The 19628-nt window shown below is 56.2% G+C and overlaps 4 protein-coding genes across 4 annotated transcripts; 1 reads left to right on the forward strand and 3 right to left on the reverse strand.

Moving 5' to 3' along the window:
- Positions 1-3407: 3407 nt before the first annotated feature.
- INS49_006472 (uncharacterized protein) lies at positions 3408-7058 on the reverse strand (the record flags this gene model as incomplete). The annotated part of the gene is made up of 5 exons (XM_043167244.1): positions 3408-3601; positions 3659-4890; positions 4942-5204; positions 5263-6446; positions 6503-7058. The coding sequence occupies 5 exons, from the start codon at positions 7056-7058 to the stop codon at positions 3408-3410; spliced, it is 3429 nt and encodes a 1142-aa protein (XP_043028388.1).
- A 1708-nt stretch (positions 7059-8766) lies between these two features.
- On the reverse strand, positions 8767-12141 carry INS49_006473 (uncharacterized protein; the record flags this gene model as incomplete). Its single annotated transcript, XM_043167245.1, has 3 exons — positions 8767-9290; positions 9354-11844; positions 11914-12141. The coding sequence occupies 3 exons, from the start codon at positions 12139-12141 to the stop codon at positions 8767-8769; spliced, it is 3243 nt and encodes a 1080-aa protein (XP_043028389.1).
- Positions 12142-17167: 5026 nt separating this feature from the next.
- On the reverse strand, positions 17168-17662 carry INS49_006474 (uncharacterized protein; the record flags this gene model as incomplete). Its single annotated transcript, XM_043167246.1, has 1 exon — positions 17168-17662. The coding sequence occupies one exon, from the start codon at positions 17660-17662 to the stop codon at positions 17168-17170; it is 495 nt and encodes a 164-aa protein (XP_043028390.1).
- A 467-nt stretch (positions 17663-18129) lies between these two features.
- Positions 18130-18815, forward strand: INS49_006475 (uncharacterized protein; the record flags this gene model as incomplete). Its single annotated transcript, XM_043167247.1, has 3 exons — positions 18130-18393; positions 18457-18624; positions 18699-18815. 3 exons carry the CDS (start codon positions 18130-18132, stop codon positions 18813-18815), a joined length of 549 nt encoding a protein of 182 aa, XP_043028391.1.
- Positions 18816-19628: the final 813 nt, after the last annotated feature.

A 19628-nucleotide genomic window follows, 5' to 3' on the forward strand; every position in this document is an offset into this window, starting at 1 on the left:
GCCTGTCCTGCCCAGCCGGATCTCGATGGGCACACGCAGGCAGGCAGGGCGCCCACACATGCGCAACCCTCCAAGGCACACCTTGCCTTGCCTTGGTCATGGACCTTGGGGGAAAAAAGAAAGCCTGCATGCGACACGATGATGACAATGACGATGTCGTCGCCCCCCATGCCGCAACCACGGACTCTCCGGCGCAGGTTCACACCTGCCACTTGAGCGGAAGCCCCTTTCTGGGCTAGCCTCGAAGCAAGCACACCAATCCGGTTGCTCAGTGTGCCTGTTTAGGCATGCGTTCATGAATGAAGGTTTGGCTGCCCTGCACGCACAGAGTCAGTCTCTCAGCCCGAGCAGAAAGCCAGATCGAGCCCGCGAAAAGGACTGGGTCGCGTCGGATTCACAGCAAGGGCTGCTGTGGTGGCAGCCTGTGTGGCCGTCTGCCCGTCTGCCGTCATACCCCAGGGCGACGTCATTATCCTTCCGCCGCCGCCACCTGCTACACCATGGAAGTTTCCACGATCCCAGGTGAGTCGCATCCTGGACTGGGATCTGCGGGTTCCATCAATGCCGTCCCGTCAGCCGGTCGGGCCCGTCACACACAGCCTTGGCCTCGTTATTCCAGCGCACAAGCCTCACGAGCCACCTTTCCCCCCCCCCCCCCCCCGCGCTACGCAAAACTCAGACCTATTTTCCATGCCGGATCCGCCTCCGGGTGATGCTTGCGGCCTCGCTCCACGACACACTGACCGAGGCAGCACGATCTTCAGGCCCGTCGGCAGTTTGCCGACGATCATGCGCCTTCGGCAGCCCAGGCCGATTCCCGCCCGGAACAGTCGCTGCCCTACGAAGCGGGCGCTCGACAGAAAGGTCCGGCCGCTCAACAGACGCTACCCGACGCAGCGACGAAACCACCGAGCGCGCCTATAGCGGCCGGAACGGTGCAGCCGTCCAGCAGGCATGGTGAAGGTGTGGGTGAGAGGAGACACGGGTGAACAGGCCTTGTTTCCCACCCAGGGCCCCAGGGACTGCGCGACAAGCGCTGAGAACCTTGTTCGTGAGCCTTGTCGATTCTGGAGCCCAGTTGCCGTTGTGTCCGAACTATCACGTCCCGAAGGCCGAGACCACCCAATTCCTCGTCACCCTCTGACTCGCTCTGGGGCGTCGTACGCCCGGGGAGGTTGGCCGTGATACAGTGAGCAACAGTGCACCCCTCCCCCAGCTTGTGAGGAAGAACCTTCGACCGCTACCGACTGCCAATCGTGCCACTTCGTGCAACATTGCCCGCAACTTTGTTACACGAGCATGCAGTCTATTCCCCGGATCTCTCTGCAAAGTGTAGCCTGTGCGCTACACTGCAGATACACAGCGGGACACGCAATGTAATGCTATGGCCTGATATCGTTGCTCGTCTCGATACTAAACCTTATAGCCCCGAGGCGAACAGCTTGCGGTTTATTATGAACACTCAGCCCATGAGAAGCAGCGGATATGATAAAGCGACATAGTAAGGGAAGTAATTAAGGGACCAGTCAGATAATCTAGGCTTCCGCATAAGATAATGCCCCCCAGCCTATAAAATAAATATGGAAAGTAGTCACGAAGACCCTTCCTGTAGCTTGGTACCTTTCTCGTTGCGACGTTTGATCTGATAAGCGGAATACTCTGCCCATTAACTAAGACGACCATCTTCCCAGAGATAGCACTCATGGGCCAGTGCTTCTGCAACTCGCCATCCACAACAGCGGTCTCCCCTTCCCCTCGCCCCTGGGAACATCGATTGCGCAAGGCAGCACGATGCTACTCACCACGTGCCTCCTTATTGCGCCTTTCGACAGTGAACCCAGGTTGTGTAAACACGCGCGGGACACCATCACCCAGTCATGCCACGCTCGGCCCCAGCTTTCTCGGCGCACCCGTCATCTGTCCCATCTCATGCCCTCTCGACGCAGGGGTCATGTACATTTGTCTGAGCAGACGTGACAAACGAACAGACCAGCACAGCGTTGACAAACCCGCCTCCTGGTATAAATGCCAGCTTCCTTGAAACGGCAAGTTCAAGGCAGAACTTCCTTACTGTAGCGAGAAAAGATGTTACAAAAATCAAGAAAAAGGCGCGAGAATAGTGAACAGAACAGCATGCATGCTGAAAGATGGGACGATAACGGCAGAGGCGAACGGCCGGGGAAATCACCCACCCTGCCACGCTCACACCTGCCCGCTCACTCGCTCACGGGTGCACCTTCCCCATCAGCTTGCCGTCTGTGCAGCAAGCAACCCGTGTCGTGCGATGATGCCCGGGCAGCCTCTCTGTCCCCCCTCGACCCCCCACCACCCCAAAAGGGCCACTTGCGATCCCTCGCGCCTGGGCATGAGCATCCACACACCCTCACCAAGTCGGGTGTGGGGCTGGCTGATCCCATCCACCATACTTGTGAGGCTCGGGGAAAGAGGGCATGGGTAGCGGGGAAAAGATCAAAGATCATCGTCACTTGTTCCCAGGGTCCTGGTCCGATCCCGGGGCCATGGGGTTGTGAGCAACGTCGTGCCTTCGTCCGACCGTGCGGCCGGGCTTGCATGTGCGCAGGAAGGGATGGTTGGATGGAGGCTGGGCGCCGCGGAGAAAGATATTAACGCGAGGGCCATGCAAGTCATATAAGGAGGTGGATGGTCTGGACTGCACACGAAAGGCTGTCGCCTCTGAAATGGCACAGACGCGACCCCGTGCGGAGCCTGAGCCTCGAGGACCAAACGAGGCAGCGCGCGCCGGGAGCGACCCGGCTGGCGAGTAAGAGGACGTGAGGGACAGGAATAAAGCATGTCCCCGACCAGACGACATAGGGCGGGTGAGCTTGGTAGCCGTGAAGTTTGGTAGTTGGGGGTCATGGCAGGGAACGCCGCCAGTACTCTTCATGGTAAGAAATATTGTGATTGATGCCAACTACTTGGTGGGGTTTTAATACCCTCTCGGCAGGCATATATCAACAAGGCACCTATGGACGATCCGTTAAAAGAGTTGTTTGTACAGTAAGTCTTATGTTCTATGGGATGGTAATTCCTCTAGTCTACCGGTGTCCACATGCTCCGCTCTGTCTAGGGAGTACCGTCTCTTGCGTCCGCTTGTGAATGCGTCGGGACTTCAATCCTGCGCCCGCGGCATCTGCTAGCGCAGACCGGTAACAGTTTGTTGAATAAATGGCTTTTCGTAATACGTTTGTTTGGTCAATTGGTCTCCGCGAGAGAGTGGGACAGACTCGCGGCCACGGTTTCAAGGCCCTGACACAGAGGGCTTGACTCTTGCGCAGCTGCACGGGACGGTCTAGACGATGACCAAGGCCCTGGAGCCAGGGAGCAAGTCTCTCAGACTCCTTCATGAGTCTTGCTGCCAAGCTGTGATTCTGGGTCCTCGGGGACTAGCGAGACTCTGAGCCCTGGCTGTTAATAGCGGCATCGTCGTCGTCCTCTTCATCGGCCGTGTCGAAACGGCGCACAATGTCCTCGAACCTGGTGCCACCAAGCACGCGTTCGCTGCGTCGTCGATAGAACAGTAAATATGCGTGAGATGTGATCATGCTCTCAGGGTTCTTGACAGGCGTCGCGAACGAGTCTAATCATTCAGGTTAGTATTACCGCAGGTTTTTGGTCATGAAGAACGCTCACGTACCGTCGAATTTGTACCACTCGTTGTTCACAAAGTTCTTGGCGAAGGCTGTGTAGTGGCCGCCGCCCAGGCCGCCCATGTGATCATCGATGGCGATGAGATCATACATTTCCTGCTTGCCGTCTTCTCTCTCCAGGACTCGCTGTGTGATATCGAGGCCTTCAATCGGGAAGTCGACCGTAACATCGATCTTGTCGCGACGGGTCCCGCTGCTGCTGAATCGTTTGAGGTGGACTATGAGTATGTCCGGCGTCTTCCAAAGATCAAACTTCTTGGCCGCGCGTCGATGCTCCTTGCACCTGGGACAATACCATTTATCATCCTCCGATAGGATCTCATCCTTCTCAAACTCCTTCAAGCAGTCGTCCAAGCTGATGCCCCTGTTCGCACGGGTCTTCCGGGCTTGGCTCTTGGCCTCAAGTTGCGGGTCCTTGAGGACATCCAGATTCAGAAACGTCGGGTTGCCTGTTGCTGTCGTCCTAGCATCGCCGCCCGCCTCTTGGCCGCCAAAGACGACGTCCCATGCTGCAGGATCCCAGTCAACCAAGATGCCCTCGCCGAGACGGACCAGAGGACCACCGTCCGCTTTGGAGCCCCACTCAGGATCCTCATCCACGTAACTGTTGCGCTTGAAAGATTGACGGGCAGCCTGTTGTTGCTGCTGCTGTTGCTGCTTCCACCGCTTCGTGCCCTTTTTGGAGTAAGTTTTGTGGCCTTTGACTTTCTTCTTGCCCCCGGACTTTCCTCCACGGAGTTTCGAGTCCTTCTGTGGTCTGAGAGGCAGATTCGGGGCCTTGTTGATGTCCTGCACGTCATTAGGCACTGTTCCAGCGGACGGGAAATTCCAGGTCGGTTTCAAACATGCCTGAAGATCCGGAAGGCTGGCATCGCTTTCCTCCTCACTGGGTTCGTCGGCCATCCGGGTCTGTGCTGCGGTCTCAGGGACATCGCCGCTCTCCTCGGTACCGCTCTCCTCGGATGCCGTCCCGGACCCGGAAGGGCTAGGCATATCCTCGTCACTGTGCGACGGCGTGCTAGGCCGGGGCTTCCTGGCATCGAGCCTGGGAAACAATCGCTCTGAATTTGTCCCAACAGCTTGCCATCCAGTAGGGACAAGTGTGTCTTCCGAAAAGTAACTCATGTCGAACAAATTCTGGAGCTGTCCATCAAGATACACGTCAGGTTTGATCCAGTCCGGGCGCCGGCGGTTGAATTTCCTGAGGGTTCCTTGGGGTCTTTGTTCCGATTAGCGCCTGAATACTGGGGTGATTACGACGGCGACATACCTCTCTGCCTCTTGATGAGACGCAGCGTCACCTTGAATAATGTCTTGCATAGAGACGTCCACCAAGTCATCCTCACCCTCCACAGACTGTGCAGTGACTGTAGCATCGCCCGACGAGTCCACGTCTGAGGTAGTGACGAGTAGTTGATCCGAGTCAGTGTGCTCTGTCGTGTCCTCTTGATGTAGACAGGATAGGGCAGACCACGTCGTAAACGTGGCAACTTTCTCTAGAACTTTACGACGGATGATGTCTTCATCTTGAGCCTGTTCGAAATCAGCATTCAGCCCAAACGAAAAGCCACAAATGAAATGACCAAATTACCTCTTCCGGTTTCAGCATGATGAAGTGTGGAGGTGAGATGTTCTCAGAGTTCTTCGCAGATTGGATTCTTGACTCCTTGTTGGACCTAGGGTTGAGCCTGTGCAGGACCGGAACCACCATTCTAGCAGCCGATGGATCGTCCCAGCCGGGGATGTCCTCCTTGTCATAGGATGGGTAGTAAATCTTCGGCTTTTTCTTGGTCTTGCATTTCGTGTTGGTCGGCTGGCTCTCAAGCTCGAAGAAAGCCGGAATGTCGTCTCTGGTGATCTCTCCCGATGCTTGCTGGTCGTCTTCGTATATCTTGAAAAACTTGTCTCGGTACTCTTCCGCCCCAATCATGCGCTCAGATGGTACTCCAACACGAATCGAAATGAAATCCTTCAATGCCTTGATGCTAGCTGTCTTGTCGATTTCCACGTTGAGGAAGACAGGTACGTCGTTCAGAGGGAAGAACTTCACCTTCCGGCTCCAGACGTTTTGTATCGGCAGTGGCAGCGTCAGATTGGTGAAGGGGTCGAACGTGATGCTGACTTTGGCACATTCGGGACACACTAGGGTTGATTTGTACAGGCCAGTGAAAAGGTCGCTGATAATAGAGTCATCCCGTTGCTTGTGGATGTCCCAGACCTGGGCGGCGAGCTCTCGAATCGCTTCTTGGTCATTGACCATCTCGTCTGTGGAGTCGGGTTTCGGAATGTACGGCTTCTTCTTGATCCGGTTAAGATCTTCCTGAAGCCCGTCCAGCAGGAATCCGAGGAACTCCTGGGTATCTTGTTGTCCCCAGCCAGAGAATTGAGGTGCACAGCGGCCAACAGCATCCTTGAACGACCTTGGCGCGACGGTTGAAGGCGGAGGGCTTTTGTAGATCTGCTTCAGGAGGAACCCATAGGCACGAGCAATGGCGCCATTGTGGCCCAAAGGGTTGTCGTAGTTCAGTTCCTCCTCGTGCTCGTTTGCCAAGAAGTACTTGGTGAGTTCCTCAACGCTCCGGATACACTGGAGCGCAGAATTCATGTAGCAGGTGTTTCCCAGGTTGTTGAGCCCAGTTTGCCCCACCATACGGTCTGATTGGCCGTGTCGGCCACGAGTCCCCAGGCTCAAGGGGGCAGGGCTGTTGCGGCCGCTACGATTTGCTTTGGCTTTCTTATTGATCACAGATTCCAGAGACGCATCTGCGGGGGAGGCTATGAAGTCGGTCAGCAGGTGGCATTGGACATGAAATGGTTGGACTTAGACCAACGAGATTGATTGAGAGGCTCAAGAGAAGCACTGGTCGCAACAGTGTCCACGGTCTTTGCGTCAGAATCGGCAGCGTCTTCAGAGTTGGAGCTGAACGCCTTCTGGCCCTGCACCTTGCGGTCGGCGGTGGCATTGCCATTGTCTCCCCCGCGCTCCTGGTCCTGGTCTTGGCCTTGCGCGTCCTCCGCAAGAGGGGCCCCGACGGCAGAGACATCCTCCTCGTGCTCAGACCCAGCTTGCGTCTCCTCAACACTTGCACGATCTGCCTCCAGACCACTTGAGCGCCCGGGTATATCTTGGTCATTTTCCACAAGTCCTGGCGAGTCCTGCGCCCCAGCCTTGGGCGTGTCAGGATGCCCCTCTCGTGCGCCGTGCTCTGTGCCGCGGACGGGTTCGCCGTCGCCCATGGACACGTCGTCGCTGGTGGCAGGAACGGATATCATGTCGACATCTTCGGTGGCGTCTGCGTTCGGGGCGGGGCTTTCGTCGGGGGGCAGACTGGGGGCTCTGCGCTTCAAGGGGGATGCCGATCGGGGGAGATCTTCTGGACGGGACATCTTCCGTTTCTTGATAGTGGAAGACGTTGTGAAAGGGAGCTGCCTATGCAGCTCCAGGGCGAAGGATTATCGAGGGCCGTTGAGGATGAGGGTGTCGTTGAGAGGGCCGGCAAGTCTGTGGTCCACGTCCCCTTGATGGAATAGGATGCAAGGCGGCAGAATCTTTGGATAACAAAGATAGTCTGTTGTCAGGCCTGGTGGAGCGCTTAGTAAAACACCAAAATCCAACAGGGCAAAGTACTGCAAGTAAAAGAAGACTCGGCAGAAGAGGCGAGAAACAGGTCGAGGTCCGCTGCTGCTGCCGCTACCGCTACCGAGGGAAGTGCTGGGCTGCAGAAAGGCGAAATGCAGATGTAGGCATGTGGGCATCAAGGGAAGAGAAGTTGTCTCGGAGGGGCACGACAGCGCGGGCGTGGGTGTACAGTGAAGGCTGACAGGAGGCGACGGGCAAATGGCGGGCGGAATGTTGCGAGTAACGCAGCGCAGACTCCCTTGGAAGTTGTTTGTGGGGTTGGCTGCTCGTCACTGCATTGCACTGACTGCAATGCACGCAATGCATGCACCGTTGAAGGGCTGGCTGAGGAGGTGAGAGAATGAATGGGCTTGCTTGCTTACCTTCCCTGGGTCTTCCCCGGCTCAGAGCAGAGTCAGCGCGAATACTCTGTGGTCCCTGACGGGCGGGTTTGGCAGTGCAGATGGGGGTGGATTACAGGGCGGTGATGATTGGAAGCGCATTCCTAGGTATTTGCTGCTGCGCTGCCACTGCTCCTGTCTGTTGTTCCTGCCGCTCTGAAAATTATCGAGGATGAGGTCAGAAGTCCAAAGGCGGTCAACCCTCCAAAGTTGGTCGGAGGATGGGAAGGGCCTTTGGGCCAGGCGCAGGCGCAGTCACAGGCACGGGTGCTGTCGCGGGTTGCGGGTTGCCAGGCAGGTGGGCAAGTGCTGTCGTCACTGCTTGGGTACCTGGTGTTGGGGGCGGATTCCTGTGTGGGACTCGGTACCAGTACCTGCTCTGTTAGACTGCTGTAGGATCCCCTGAACTGGCGAGTGGACCCTGGGACAAAATCTGAACCTTAGCGGGGGTACAGGTCAGGGGCCGCTCTCCTTCTGCTTCCTTTGTCAGGTCCACAACCGCTAAAACACACGCCGTTAGGCCGTCTGTCTAGTTCTATTTGCGGCAGCTGCCTTCAACTGCCCTGACTGCCTGTACTGCACTACCTAGGTAGGTAGGTACCCAGTTACACAGCAGAAGTGCACGGAGGAGGCACAGACCAGACTTGCAACTCTTCGCAGCCGTTGCTGAACCAAGATGGCGTCCTCGGGTTGCTCGCCCTATATCTCTTGAATCTCCTCCCCATAGTTTGGCTGTAGTCAAGCGCCTTCAGCTCCAAAGTATAGAAACATCAATATCATCACACTCCCTGGCTAATATCGAAGGCATGTTGCCCGCTGATAAGTGCAGCGTTGAAGGTATCGATTCACCTAATCGAGTCCAGGGAAAATCATCATCTGTATCTTGAATGCATTCCCTTCCAAAAACATGCAGTATGCATCTATCCGACCTGCCGCACGCCCATAATGCTCATACATCAAGTTTATCATGACTGCCGTATGTATCCTCTAACAAAGGCGCCCCATGGTCCAACCATCCCGCTCCGTTCCGCTCCCCTGACCTCCCTTTCCCAGCCAGCGCTGCCCAGCTGCCCCCTCACAGCTTCGGGTCCAACTCCTCGTACTCCGTCAGGTCCTTGACAGAGCTCGCCCCGGCGCTCACAGGCAGTCGCGCCTTGAAGTCTCTCGGGTCCTCGATGAAGCAGATCTTGGTTCCGTTCAGCGAAGGCGGGTCCTCGTCCTGGTGTCCCACCACCCCGTTCGTCTTGGAATGTAGCTTCTTCCACGCCTCGACCGCCGCGTCGATCTTGTCTTCGGCCACCTTCAGGTCGTGCAGCAGGTACTCCTTGAGGCCCTCGATCTCCTTGGCCTCGTCGTGCTCCGCCGCGCTCAGCCTGGCCTGGAGGTCTGTCGCCGCCTCGGCCTCCCTCTCGGGGGAGTTGAGCTCCAGCGCCTTGACCAGCTCTGAGATCTGCTTGGTGGACACGTCGCTGGTGGCCTGCGCGATCATCCACACCGAGATCTTGGCCCTCTCGGGCGACGCAGGGTTGATGTGTTTCTTAAAGAAGTCAATCATGTCCTGCTTGGTCAGCTCCTTGACGAGCTCTGCTGTCTTGCTTGCTAATTTGATGGTCAGCTATCGTCCAGTGCCGAGTCACACAGCGCGCCAGGATGGAGACTTACAGAGCTCAAAGTCGTAGTACTCGGTGGAAATCTGGCCCCAGATCCGGTTGGTCTCCTGGTCAAGGTTCTTCAGCTTCTCGAGCAGCTTGATGCTTAGGCTGCGCTTGTGGCCCTCGAGGTCGGCATCGCTCATCTTCTCCAGCGTCTGGGCATAGTTGCTCAAGAAATTCTCGATTCTGGTCTCCAGATACTGCGCGGTCTTCTCGCTCTGGATAAGGAACCGGAAGCCCAGTGTCGTTGCGCTGGTCTTGATGCCACTGAACACTACGTAGCCCAACTGCTCCTTAGTCCGAAGCTGGTCAAAGGCTGGTTCGTGGAGGATCTGGTCCAGCAGGAGAACCTTGGCCCGGGCCATTCGCTCATCCTTCTGCCCGACGTAAAGCCAGTACTCGATGCAGTGGTTCACATTGGCAGGATCCCCCAAAGTCTTCTTGTAGACATAGTTCGAGCCAGGTGGGAACAGGAAGGATCTCCAAATGGGCCACTGCGAGCTCGGCAACGAACGGGTCTTGAGCGTCTGCTCCAGCATGTCCGTGAGCCTGAGTGCGTCCTCCTTATACAGATTTCCATGGACTACAACCTCCATGTGCATCTGCGATAGCAATTCTTTCTGGAAAGCCCTCGTCGCGTCGCAAGTGATCGTGTCCAGCTCAGCGTTGTAGTGCTCAACCAGGAAGTCGTGCTCGGTGTTCAGCCAGGTAGTGTATTCTCCGACCTGGTGGAACGGCTGCTGGAAGGCCCAATTCCGATACGCTCTGCTCAGGCGCTCTTTGATGATGGCGAACCGATCCTCTTTGATGTCCAAGTCTCGCATCGTCTTGAGGACCTGTTCCAGAAGGACTGAAAGCTTGTCGTTGTAACCGCTAACCTCGATGACAAGCCCTCGGGCGTCCAGGGACACAGAATACTGCAGGCCAGCTAGATCAGCATCGTAAGAATACTCCTCAAGCGCGTCCCTAACGAGGTCGGTGAAGAACCGAGCCTTGACAGAGTTCTCCGCCGATGCAAAGATGATGGGGCTCCTGCAGCTGACAAGGAGGTTTGCCTTAGGAACCCAGAATCTGTCATCCTTCTTGTACCATGTACGCGCCAGACCGTCGTTCCTGATCATGGTGGGTGCCACAGCGGGCTCTTTGACCTCCTTCTTTTCGACTTCGAGCTTGGTCGGTATGAACTGATTCTTGTGTGGCAGGTGCAGCTTTGAGACGCGGTCCGCAGGGCTGCTCGACGCAGCTTGCCTGATCTCCTCCATGAAATCATTGGGAACTTTCTCGCACGTGTACTCGGTCCCATACCACTTCTCTTTCTTCTCCCATTGTCCAGGGACGTCACGGGAAATGATCGACATCCTCAGGTTTTCGGGTCGTAGGTAGTCCATTCCTTGCCGAATGAGTTCTGGGTCAAACTTTCTCAGCCGACTAGAACCGCTCAGAAGCCACTCTCGGGGCAGAGGACGTTGCATGACGGAGCTGATCTTGCTCGTAAAACGACTTGCAGGTGTCTTTTGCTTGAACTTGAAGTCCACATCGGCCATGCCTCTCTGCTCTTCGAATATCCATTCCTGAGGTGGCGTCTCTCGCAAGAGAGCAACGTATTGAAAGAAAACCTTTACAATTTCCTTGTAGTTTTTCAGCCCCTCCTCTGTCAGCCGTACTTGGCAGTCAAAAATCCCGGGCGAACCAGGACACACTGGATAGGCGCCAGCGCTGAGCCCATTCGCCCAACCCTTGGATTTGATGTAGGACATGATACTTCCTGGGCCCTCGTGCCCTATGAGGTGGCTTATGTACCTGCTTGGGAGGGATTCGAAAAGCTCATCCTCGTCGAGGAATGGGAAAGAGAGGCCGAGCTCCCTCGAGTCCATGACTGGCTTTGCGAAGACCTGCAATCCCAGCTGCTCAGGGCCCAGGGGTGCAGCGTCGGGCCAGCGGTTGGGCTTGAGGTTCTTGTCCTGGATGTGCGAGAAGTACTCCACTACCCAAGACTCGAGGACGTCCAGTGGCTCCCGGCCCAAAACAACCAATTTCATACGATTAGCAGAATAATGACTATCGTAAAAGTCGATGAATTTCTGCCTCACGTTGACTCCTCGTGCCTCGGGCTCGATTTTGAGGATCTCAAGGTTGCCTGTAGAAAAATGACAGTAGGGATGCGCAGGGTTTGACAAGGACTTCTCAAGCTGGTGAAGTCGCCATGTGTCGCTCTGAAGGTTCTTCTTGTTCTCGGAGTCCACGGCCCTGAGTTCCCGGTCCAGGGTTGATTCGAGGAACAAGGGCTCTACGAAGAACTGAGCAAAGCGATCAAGAGCGCCCTTCAACGGGGACGGGTTGGTCGCCGATGGCTCACTGTCGTCACTGGGCCGACCGGCTATCTCGAAGTAGTAGTTGGTAGATGTCGAGGCAGTGTACGCATTCGAAGTACCAGAGTGCGCCGACAAGTACTGATTGTAGGCATTTTCCTCGGGATACTTCTTGGTACCCATAAATAACAGCTTTGTGGTCAGGCATTAGTATAGTTTTCGCCAGCTGGGTTTGGGGTCCGGGGACGCGATGCAACTCACATGCTCAACAGCGTGTGCCATACCCGGCATGTCCACCTCGTCGCTGAAGTTTCCAACATTGACGTCCATAGCAGCACTGGCCTTATCGGCCTCGGCATCGTGAACGAGAAGGGCCTCTAGCTGGTTCGGAAGGCGGATGACGCGGTAGGTCCGATCATCCAGAGAAGGGGTCTCGAGATGATCCGTCACTAGCTCCGCAGGGCGAAGCTCATGTTCTGGAACCGACATGCTGCTGCCTTGGATCGCCCGAAGCCTGGGGTGAGAAGAGAGAGCTGAGAAGTGGCGTCGCGGAGAAGGCCTGAGTGTGAGCCCCGAATTCCCCACAGGCGATTGGTTGTGGAGTAGTGGTGAAAGCACACGAGGCCGAGTTGTCAGAGGAGGTAGTGGGGAGGCGTATCCGGAAGGTTGGCTCGCTGTCAGAAGGTAGACGGGTGGGAGGGCTGCGCGAGTACGAGCCGCGTCTGTGCAACCTGCCTGTGGAGACGCTGGTCTTGCGCTCCCGCCGATCGAAGTGAAGATCTTGGGCCGGGAGATTGCCGCAGAATTAGGATCGAGTAGATCTGCCCTGTCTCTTGCAAATCCACAGAATCCGCGGAAAATGGCCAGGGCGGGTGCCGATGAGCAGGCCCCTGTAGTATGAAGTCAGTCTTGAGTTCTAGATCTTAGAGGTGGGCAGGCTTTTCGTCTCTCGAGGCGGCCTGAGAGCCTAAGAACCTCGGAGACTGAGAGTGTGGATGCCCATTCTTATTTGCAGGTAGCCGCTCTGGATTTGCACATACTGGATCTTTCTGGTGGGGTAACAAAGAGAGAGCTGTCGGTGGAGGGCAATGGCAGGTTTGACTGCAGCAGAGGGGAGGTTCGAGAAGGTGTGTCTCGACCGAGGCAGTCGTGCAGCTAGACCCGAGATGGAGGACCTGGCGCAGCCGCACCCGTTTCCGTTGCCGATGCTAGGAATGAGAGCTAGGATCCGACCACGAGCAGGAGACGCGTGATTTCGATATATCATCTAGCGCCTTGTGTGGCCAAGGTAGTCTACCAAACTCGCGGTGTCTGTGAGGAGGGGGCGGAAGGGGGGGGGGGGAGATGTGGGCAAGACAGGCAGGTCGTGCAACGCCAGGATGATGTGAGAAAGAGGTTCTCGGGAGAATATATATACATACACATAGATATTTGTATATATATAAATATATCCCTGTGCACCTCTTAACAACAGCGGGCCGGCCAGGCAAGGTCTCGGTTTGCGTGGCCCAGTCAGTCAGTCAGTCAGTCAGTCGCTCAGCCAGCCAGCCAGCCAGCCAGCCAGTTAGTCAGTTAACAGGACTGTCTGTAGCCACGAGAGCGGCCTGCAAGGGCTGGTCTGGCGTCCTGCGGGAGCAACAATTATAGACGGCCTCCCAAAGTGGCGGCGCAGAGAAGACTGGATCCGCCACTTGGTAATTTTCAACTCCAAGAATCCAGGGATGTGGTGCTTGAAGTGCTTCTGTCACTGTAGTCCAGCTAATCCTAGATACTAAGGTAGGTAGGTACGACTGAATGGTCGGCAGCAGGTGTACAGGCAGGTAAGGTGGTGGTGTGAATGATGCGAGGCAAACCTGCGTTGCGTTTTCTTCTTGGTGCCGCCGAGTGGCCAGATACGCACCCGATGTTAGTGTGCCGGCCCACGTGGGCAGCCATATGCTGTCTGAACCACTTCCCGTGCCTAACAGCTCCCAACCCACGCCACACCCCTGAGGCAGGTACAACCACAAGCTCCTTCCCCAGCTGTCGATGGGGGAGCCCAGGGACTCCTTGTGAATCCATCCGCCTCCTCCTCGACGAGGCGAAAAGGTGATGCGCCAGCACAACCACCGCACTCACCAAAGGCGCTGGGCACGAGTCTGGAACCACGTTAGACTGTTGCTGGCTGAATCGCTCATACACCAGTCCATGGCAACACATCCCTACGCCCAAGGATGCCACAGTACGTGTACAGGACGAGCGGCAGCTGTTTGTTCGCACACGTCCATCAGCTAGCTGGGGCTTCTCCTTGCGCCCGCTCAAGATCAAAAGCCCCGCCGGACCAGCAGACCAGCCAGCAAGCGCCGTCAATGAGTCGGGACGAACAAATGTGACCCGTTGTCTTCCTCAGAATATCCCCACACCGCCTGCCATGCCGTCACTGGCACCTGGGATCATCGGTTTCACTTCCAATCTGTCTGGTCCCGTAACAGCACAGCACGCTGGCCCTTTGGACGTGTTGTCCCGCCATGGAGTCAAGTACCAGTGCAATGGGGACGCAGACCAACAGGAGCGGTACGGAGGATTTGAGGCCAGCGGCGCTGCATCCTGTCTCCAAGTCAGCTTGAACTAGCCCTGTGAACCTGGCTCTGAAAGCTGTGCCGCGCCCAGGGAACTGATCCGACCCATCGGGACGGCACAAGCAGCGCACGCTAGCTCCTTGACTGCCGTGTTGACACCAGCAGAAAGGATCAAGACCTTACTGGGGTGTGGCAATCAATCCTTTCTCATGCACATTCCAGGCCGTGCCTCGAAAGAGAGAGGTCACCAGTTGCGCTCGATTCCCAAACTATGAGTACGAACATGCCGGCTCTCGATTGATCTGGGACTCGCCGATGGACGAGGTCAGCACAAGCTGTCACCTTGCGGATTTGACAAGCATCAACTGGGCGATATTGGCGAGGGACCATAGAGGTTCGGGCTGGCCCAGATGTGCCGTGGTCTCGACCGAACCACCGTACTACATACATAGACACATAAAAATGTACATACATACAGCACATCGTGCTCATGTATGACCCTTGCTGGTGCAAGTCATGCATCCAGGGACGAGCTGCATCAAATGAGACGCGAGCGGCAGCGCAGATCTGTCGGCCGCGTTTGGCTGTGTGTTCTAAGTTGAAATTCTCGGTGGACACAAACAGCACGCATCATTATGGCCTAACAGTCCCAAAAGCTCAGACGAAATATCTTGACCCATGAGTCGGATCCGAAGGTACCCAGGGCCGTATGCCATTGGACGTGCGCAGGGCGGCCGCCAGTTCCTGAAATAATAAGCACCTTTTTCAGCTCGTGGCAATGGCACGTCTCGAGAATCTTGTCCGCGTTCGTCACAGGCGGGACATCGACTGCGAGGTGGTAAGATCATCGTTCCAGGCCATGCACCTGGGCCAAGATGATACCCAGCGCGGCTCCGCGGTTTTCCTAACACGGGGCAATCCCGGTTGGCGACTCGACATCTCGTGGGTTCCCATAACTCGTACCCGGCCGAAGGCCCGCCCGCCCGCTCGAGCGCCCGGTGTGGTTCCCCGGTGCTGGTTCCTGTGATAGCCGGGGCGAGTTTGCGACTGTGAGCAGAAGATGCACAACACACCTCTGTTGCCCCTGCCCTGCAAGTCCTAGCTGAATATGCACTGCTACGGGCCCATGGACGCTATCACTCGGGCAGTTGGAGAAAAGGCGTGCCCGATATCTCATCCAACCCGGGCAGGCTACTGCCGGCAGATTCGGCCCGGCATAGCATGCACAACGTCCTATGAAGTGCGAACCGGGTACAACGAAGCACGCCCGGACGTTTTATTCCACTGACAACGAAGCTTGAGACCTTCGATGACCGTGTCTTGGGGCGGAGCAGGCGTAAAGGCGTCTGATGAGCGACACCTTGGGACGTTTGTCAAAGATGACATGCAATAGTGACACCTCGGCAGTTATGCCGACTGTGACTTGGATGAACTTTGATCCTGATTTGGATTCACGAGACCCGGGGAAGCTGTCGAGATCCCCCCAAGGACCTGCCAGCAAGTTGGCGTAACATAGGGTACCTTGATCGATCTACGGCTTGCAGACATCCCAAACTAGCGAATGTTTCTCAGGCCTATAAGAGTACGAGAACGAGATCACGGAAAGGTAGTCGGGAGTATCCTGTATGCATGACCAAAGTTCCCCCACATGGCAGTGTATCCTAAGGTACGCGGTACGTAGATAATCCCGTCAGACTTGAAGCCCTCGCTTCCCGTAAGCAGGCCTGGCCACGACAGGTCTGTTACGGGACCCTGGTTAAGTTTTCTATGTTCGGGGCTACCTGTGAGTGCTTCGTCTGCGCATGGAACACGGGCCAGTCATCAAGACCAAGCAGCCTTATCGTTTAGTTAGGTTTCGTTTGAACGCGGACATTGCAACAGCGTGGTTGCATGCACTAGACTTTCGGAGGAGTGAGTGGGCCGAGTTAAGCAGTAGCAAGAACTAGAGAGGGATAGTGGCTTCGCGCTCAAACACGTCTCGACTAGAACGCATGCCAATGCCCACGGAGCTATAAGCTTTTTGAATTCAGAAATCGTACGAACTACCAGAACCACACGCCATGTCAATATGTGCTCTGTGATATTGGCTGATGGGTGGTGTTCGGCATGTTTCTTTCCTAGCCTGAAGGCATCTTGTCTTGGAAACCATAGCAGCGAGTCATATGGCCTAGAACAGGTCTCGGAAGACTGCAACGTCGAAACGCTTAGGTCGGAAGCCCACAGCTGGCAAAGTCAAACCGCCTCACTGGAACGCGCCATGCTACGGTGTTCCGCGCTTGAAGTTCGGCATGCCCGAGAGATACTCGAGAAGCGACCGGATGCATGCAGGCTGTTGCGCCATCATTACGACGTCCATGAAGGAGGGCTGGTTCTGCAATGTTTGGGTAGCAAGAGCACCTCCACCTGCTTGGAAACCACGGCGAGATCCGCCATTCCATACTTTCCTTAGTTGACACCAGCTTCAGCCGGATTCAACACCACTCGTCCGTACCGCCTTCATATCCCACTACTCCATGTCTTCTGCCAGCTGCACGTAAGAGTCAGGTCCAAGACATAGTCGAAAAATCACCTCTATGTATGTTAGACGGCTCAGACGTTTAAATATGGGTGATGATCAGGGGAGTTCCTCTGGATCAGAGGATTCTGCTCATTTGCGTCGCCCAAAGTTGTTTGAGCCACCAGAAATCGAAGTCAGTGTGTTCAGCTTGACTTCTTTCTTGCGACGCTCTTTGGCCAGCTTCTGGACTCTCTCACGTTCAGCACTTTGCCTGGAATGAATTTCGCGGCGCTTTTGTGAGCCGTAGCTGGCCCTGCCAGATTGGTTGGGTGCTTCTTTGGCTGAGTCCTCGCTGGACGAATCAGATGATCCGGAATCTGAAGAGTCGCTATCCGAGTCGTCGTCGCTCTTTTCCTGTAACTCGAATAGATATCAGCATGTGCCCAGTCAGGCAGTGTGGTTAGAAACTTGCGTCGTTCTTGATGGCCTCCTTTCTGGGGCCATATGTCTTGAGGCTCGGTCCGTCTGTCCCGATGTTGTCTTCCACGCCGGCCTGCTCGTCCTCCACCCCTCCTCTAGAGTCAATCTGTGAGAACCCGACCTGCACCACATTGAGGAGCTTGCCAGCCTGCCGGTCTGGCCCGGGGAGCTTCGCGGCGTCGAGAACCCAGTGCGAGTCGCCCAGCTTCTCCGCCTGCCTCGCCGCATGCTCCTGTCGTTTCTTTTCTTCCTCTTCCCTTGCAGCTTGCGCAGCCTTGTGATCTATGAGGTAGCTTGGTGTCTGGGGCGTACCCGTCGGCGACTGGCCAGAGGTCTTGCGACGTTTGGAAGCGCGCCCGTCGTCGGACGTCGGGGTGCTCGGCGACGATGGTGACGAAGCTGCTGCCACCGCTCTCTGCATGAATTTCATTGTGAGAAGCCTCTGGGAGGCGCCCGTGGGCGTTTGAGAAGCCATTGCGTCGGCAAGTTATGTCTCGGGGCGGTTGTCAACAATTGTTCGACCGCCTTGCGCCGAAGTACGGAGCACGGCGTTGCGAGATGGCTGTGCCAAAAAGAAACACTCTGGTCGCGATTGGCTTCTGGATCCGGTCGTGGGTGCGCCTGGAGAAGACTGCGGGATAAGTGTGCTCGTAACTTGGTTGTCTTTTAGAGCTGCATAGAAATTCAAGACAGCGCGATTTGGAATCCCGCTGCGATTCACCTAGATAAAAAGTTCCCATGCATGGGTTTATTAGCGACATGGGCCCGCTTGCGGCTCAGTGGAGCTTTGACCAGGACCAACTGGCGAATCACAAGCCGGTGATTTGCCGCAGCGTCCTCTGTTACGCACGACCGTTCCAAGGCTCCTGACATCGCAACACTACGAGCTCAGCAGCGACTCTCACGACCCGAACCACGCATTGGACGAGGCCACCATTCACCATGCTGTCGTCGACTTGCCTCCGATCTGCCCGTGGGCTGGCGCGGCTCGCGCCACGGACCTTCACCACCACAGCCCGCCAATTGGACACCAAGTCCGTGGCGCCCACGCCCTCGACAGAGTCTCCCGTGCCAAAGACCGAGAGCCAGCTGCCGGCAGAGCTGCCCCAGGCGCCAAACAGGAAGGGAATCTGGTCCCGGAGTCAGCGCCCACGGAATGAGGCCATGACGGGCCCCCGCTTCGAGCAGACAGACTTCGATCTCCAGGTGCGCATGCTGCGAGGACAGGCCGCGGCCGCGACTCTCACAAGATGCTAACCATCACCGCAGCCCCAATCCTACTCGGCCATGGAGCTCATCCACAAGCAGCCCGTCCGCTGGACCCACGACCGAATTGTGTCTTGTGATGGCGGCGGCGGTCCTCACGGACACCCCCGGATCTTCATCAACACCGACAAGCCCGAGATTGCCGTCTGCAACTACTGCGGCCTGCCATACGTACGTTTACATCCACGGGCTGGGCCACCACGCACACAACTACACGGGCTAACATGGCTAACCTAATTTATTAGGCCAACGAGCATCACCGCGAGCACCTCCAATCGCTGCCGCAAACGTCGTACCCCCTCGAAGATGTGGAGGGAGTCGGCGAAACTCCGCCGCTGTCTCGGCCTCACCCACCCCATTGAACTGGGTCTATTGGGAGTCCCGTGTACATAGACCTGAGAATAAGACTTGAATCCAGCTACAGCTGCTTGGACGTGCTGATCTACTTGCTGCATCCTTGATCTCGGTGGAAGGCACTACGCGTGACACCAACGCTGGTGACGGATTCCGCCCCAACATAATGACGACGCAACTGCCACGTCGCAACACCTATTCTACGTATGGCCATACCACGGTGATCCACAAGTATAGAAGTATTTGGTCCTTTCGACAGCCACAATGCATGAGGTGTAGCACAGGCACAAGAGAGTTCTCATAGTACAAGTTGTACAGATTACGCTGTTGCAGTCGACGGCACAGAAATCTCCAACTGTGTCACTGCGCTTCACATATGCCCGAGGATTTAGATACTGAGCTGTCTTACAGTATGCCTGGCATCGATCTGTCCCATTCGGCACCCTCACTTCGCCCGCTGTGCACCTTGTTTGCCAGGTCCAGCCTGTCCATCTCCCCTTCAGTACGTATCACTGTTCGGACATCAATTTGCAGCGGATGTCAACACAGATAACCCCCCTTTTACCTCTCCAAGGATGGCATTGGAATCCTTATGTCTCTGTTTCGGTTGGAAACGGGCATGGACCAAAAAATTTCAGAAGCTCATGTGGTGTTGGGGGGCGTCCTGACCGTGTATTGCCGTGCACTACAACGGCATTGTGTTCTTCATCGCGTGACAAGTTCACCTGTCTGCTCTGAGGTATTGGCTCTGTGCCGCCTGAGACGGAGACAACCGGGGTTTCCAGACTGTTTGCCTGGTACGGCTGGCTTAATGGTCCCCC

This window comes from Diaporthe citri, assembly GCF_014595645.1.
Source record: "Diaporthe citri strain NFHF-8-4 chromosome Unknown scaffold_2, whole genome shotgun sequence".
Lineage (NCBI taxonomy): Eukaryota > Fungi > Ascomycota > Sordariomycetes > Diaporthales > Diaporthaceae > Diaporthe > Diaporthe citri.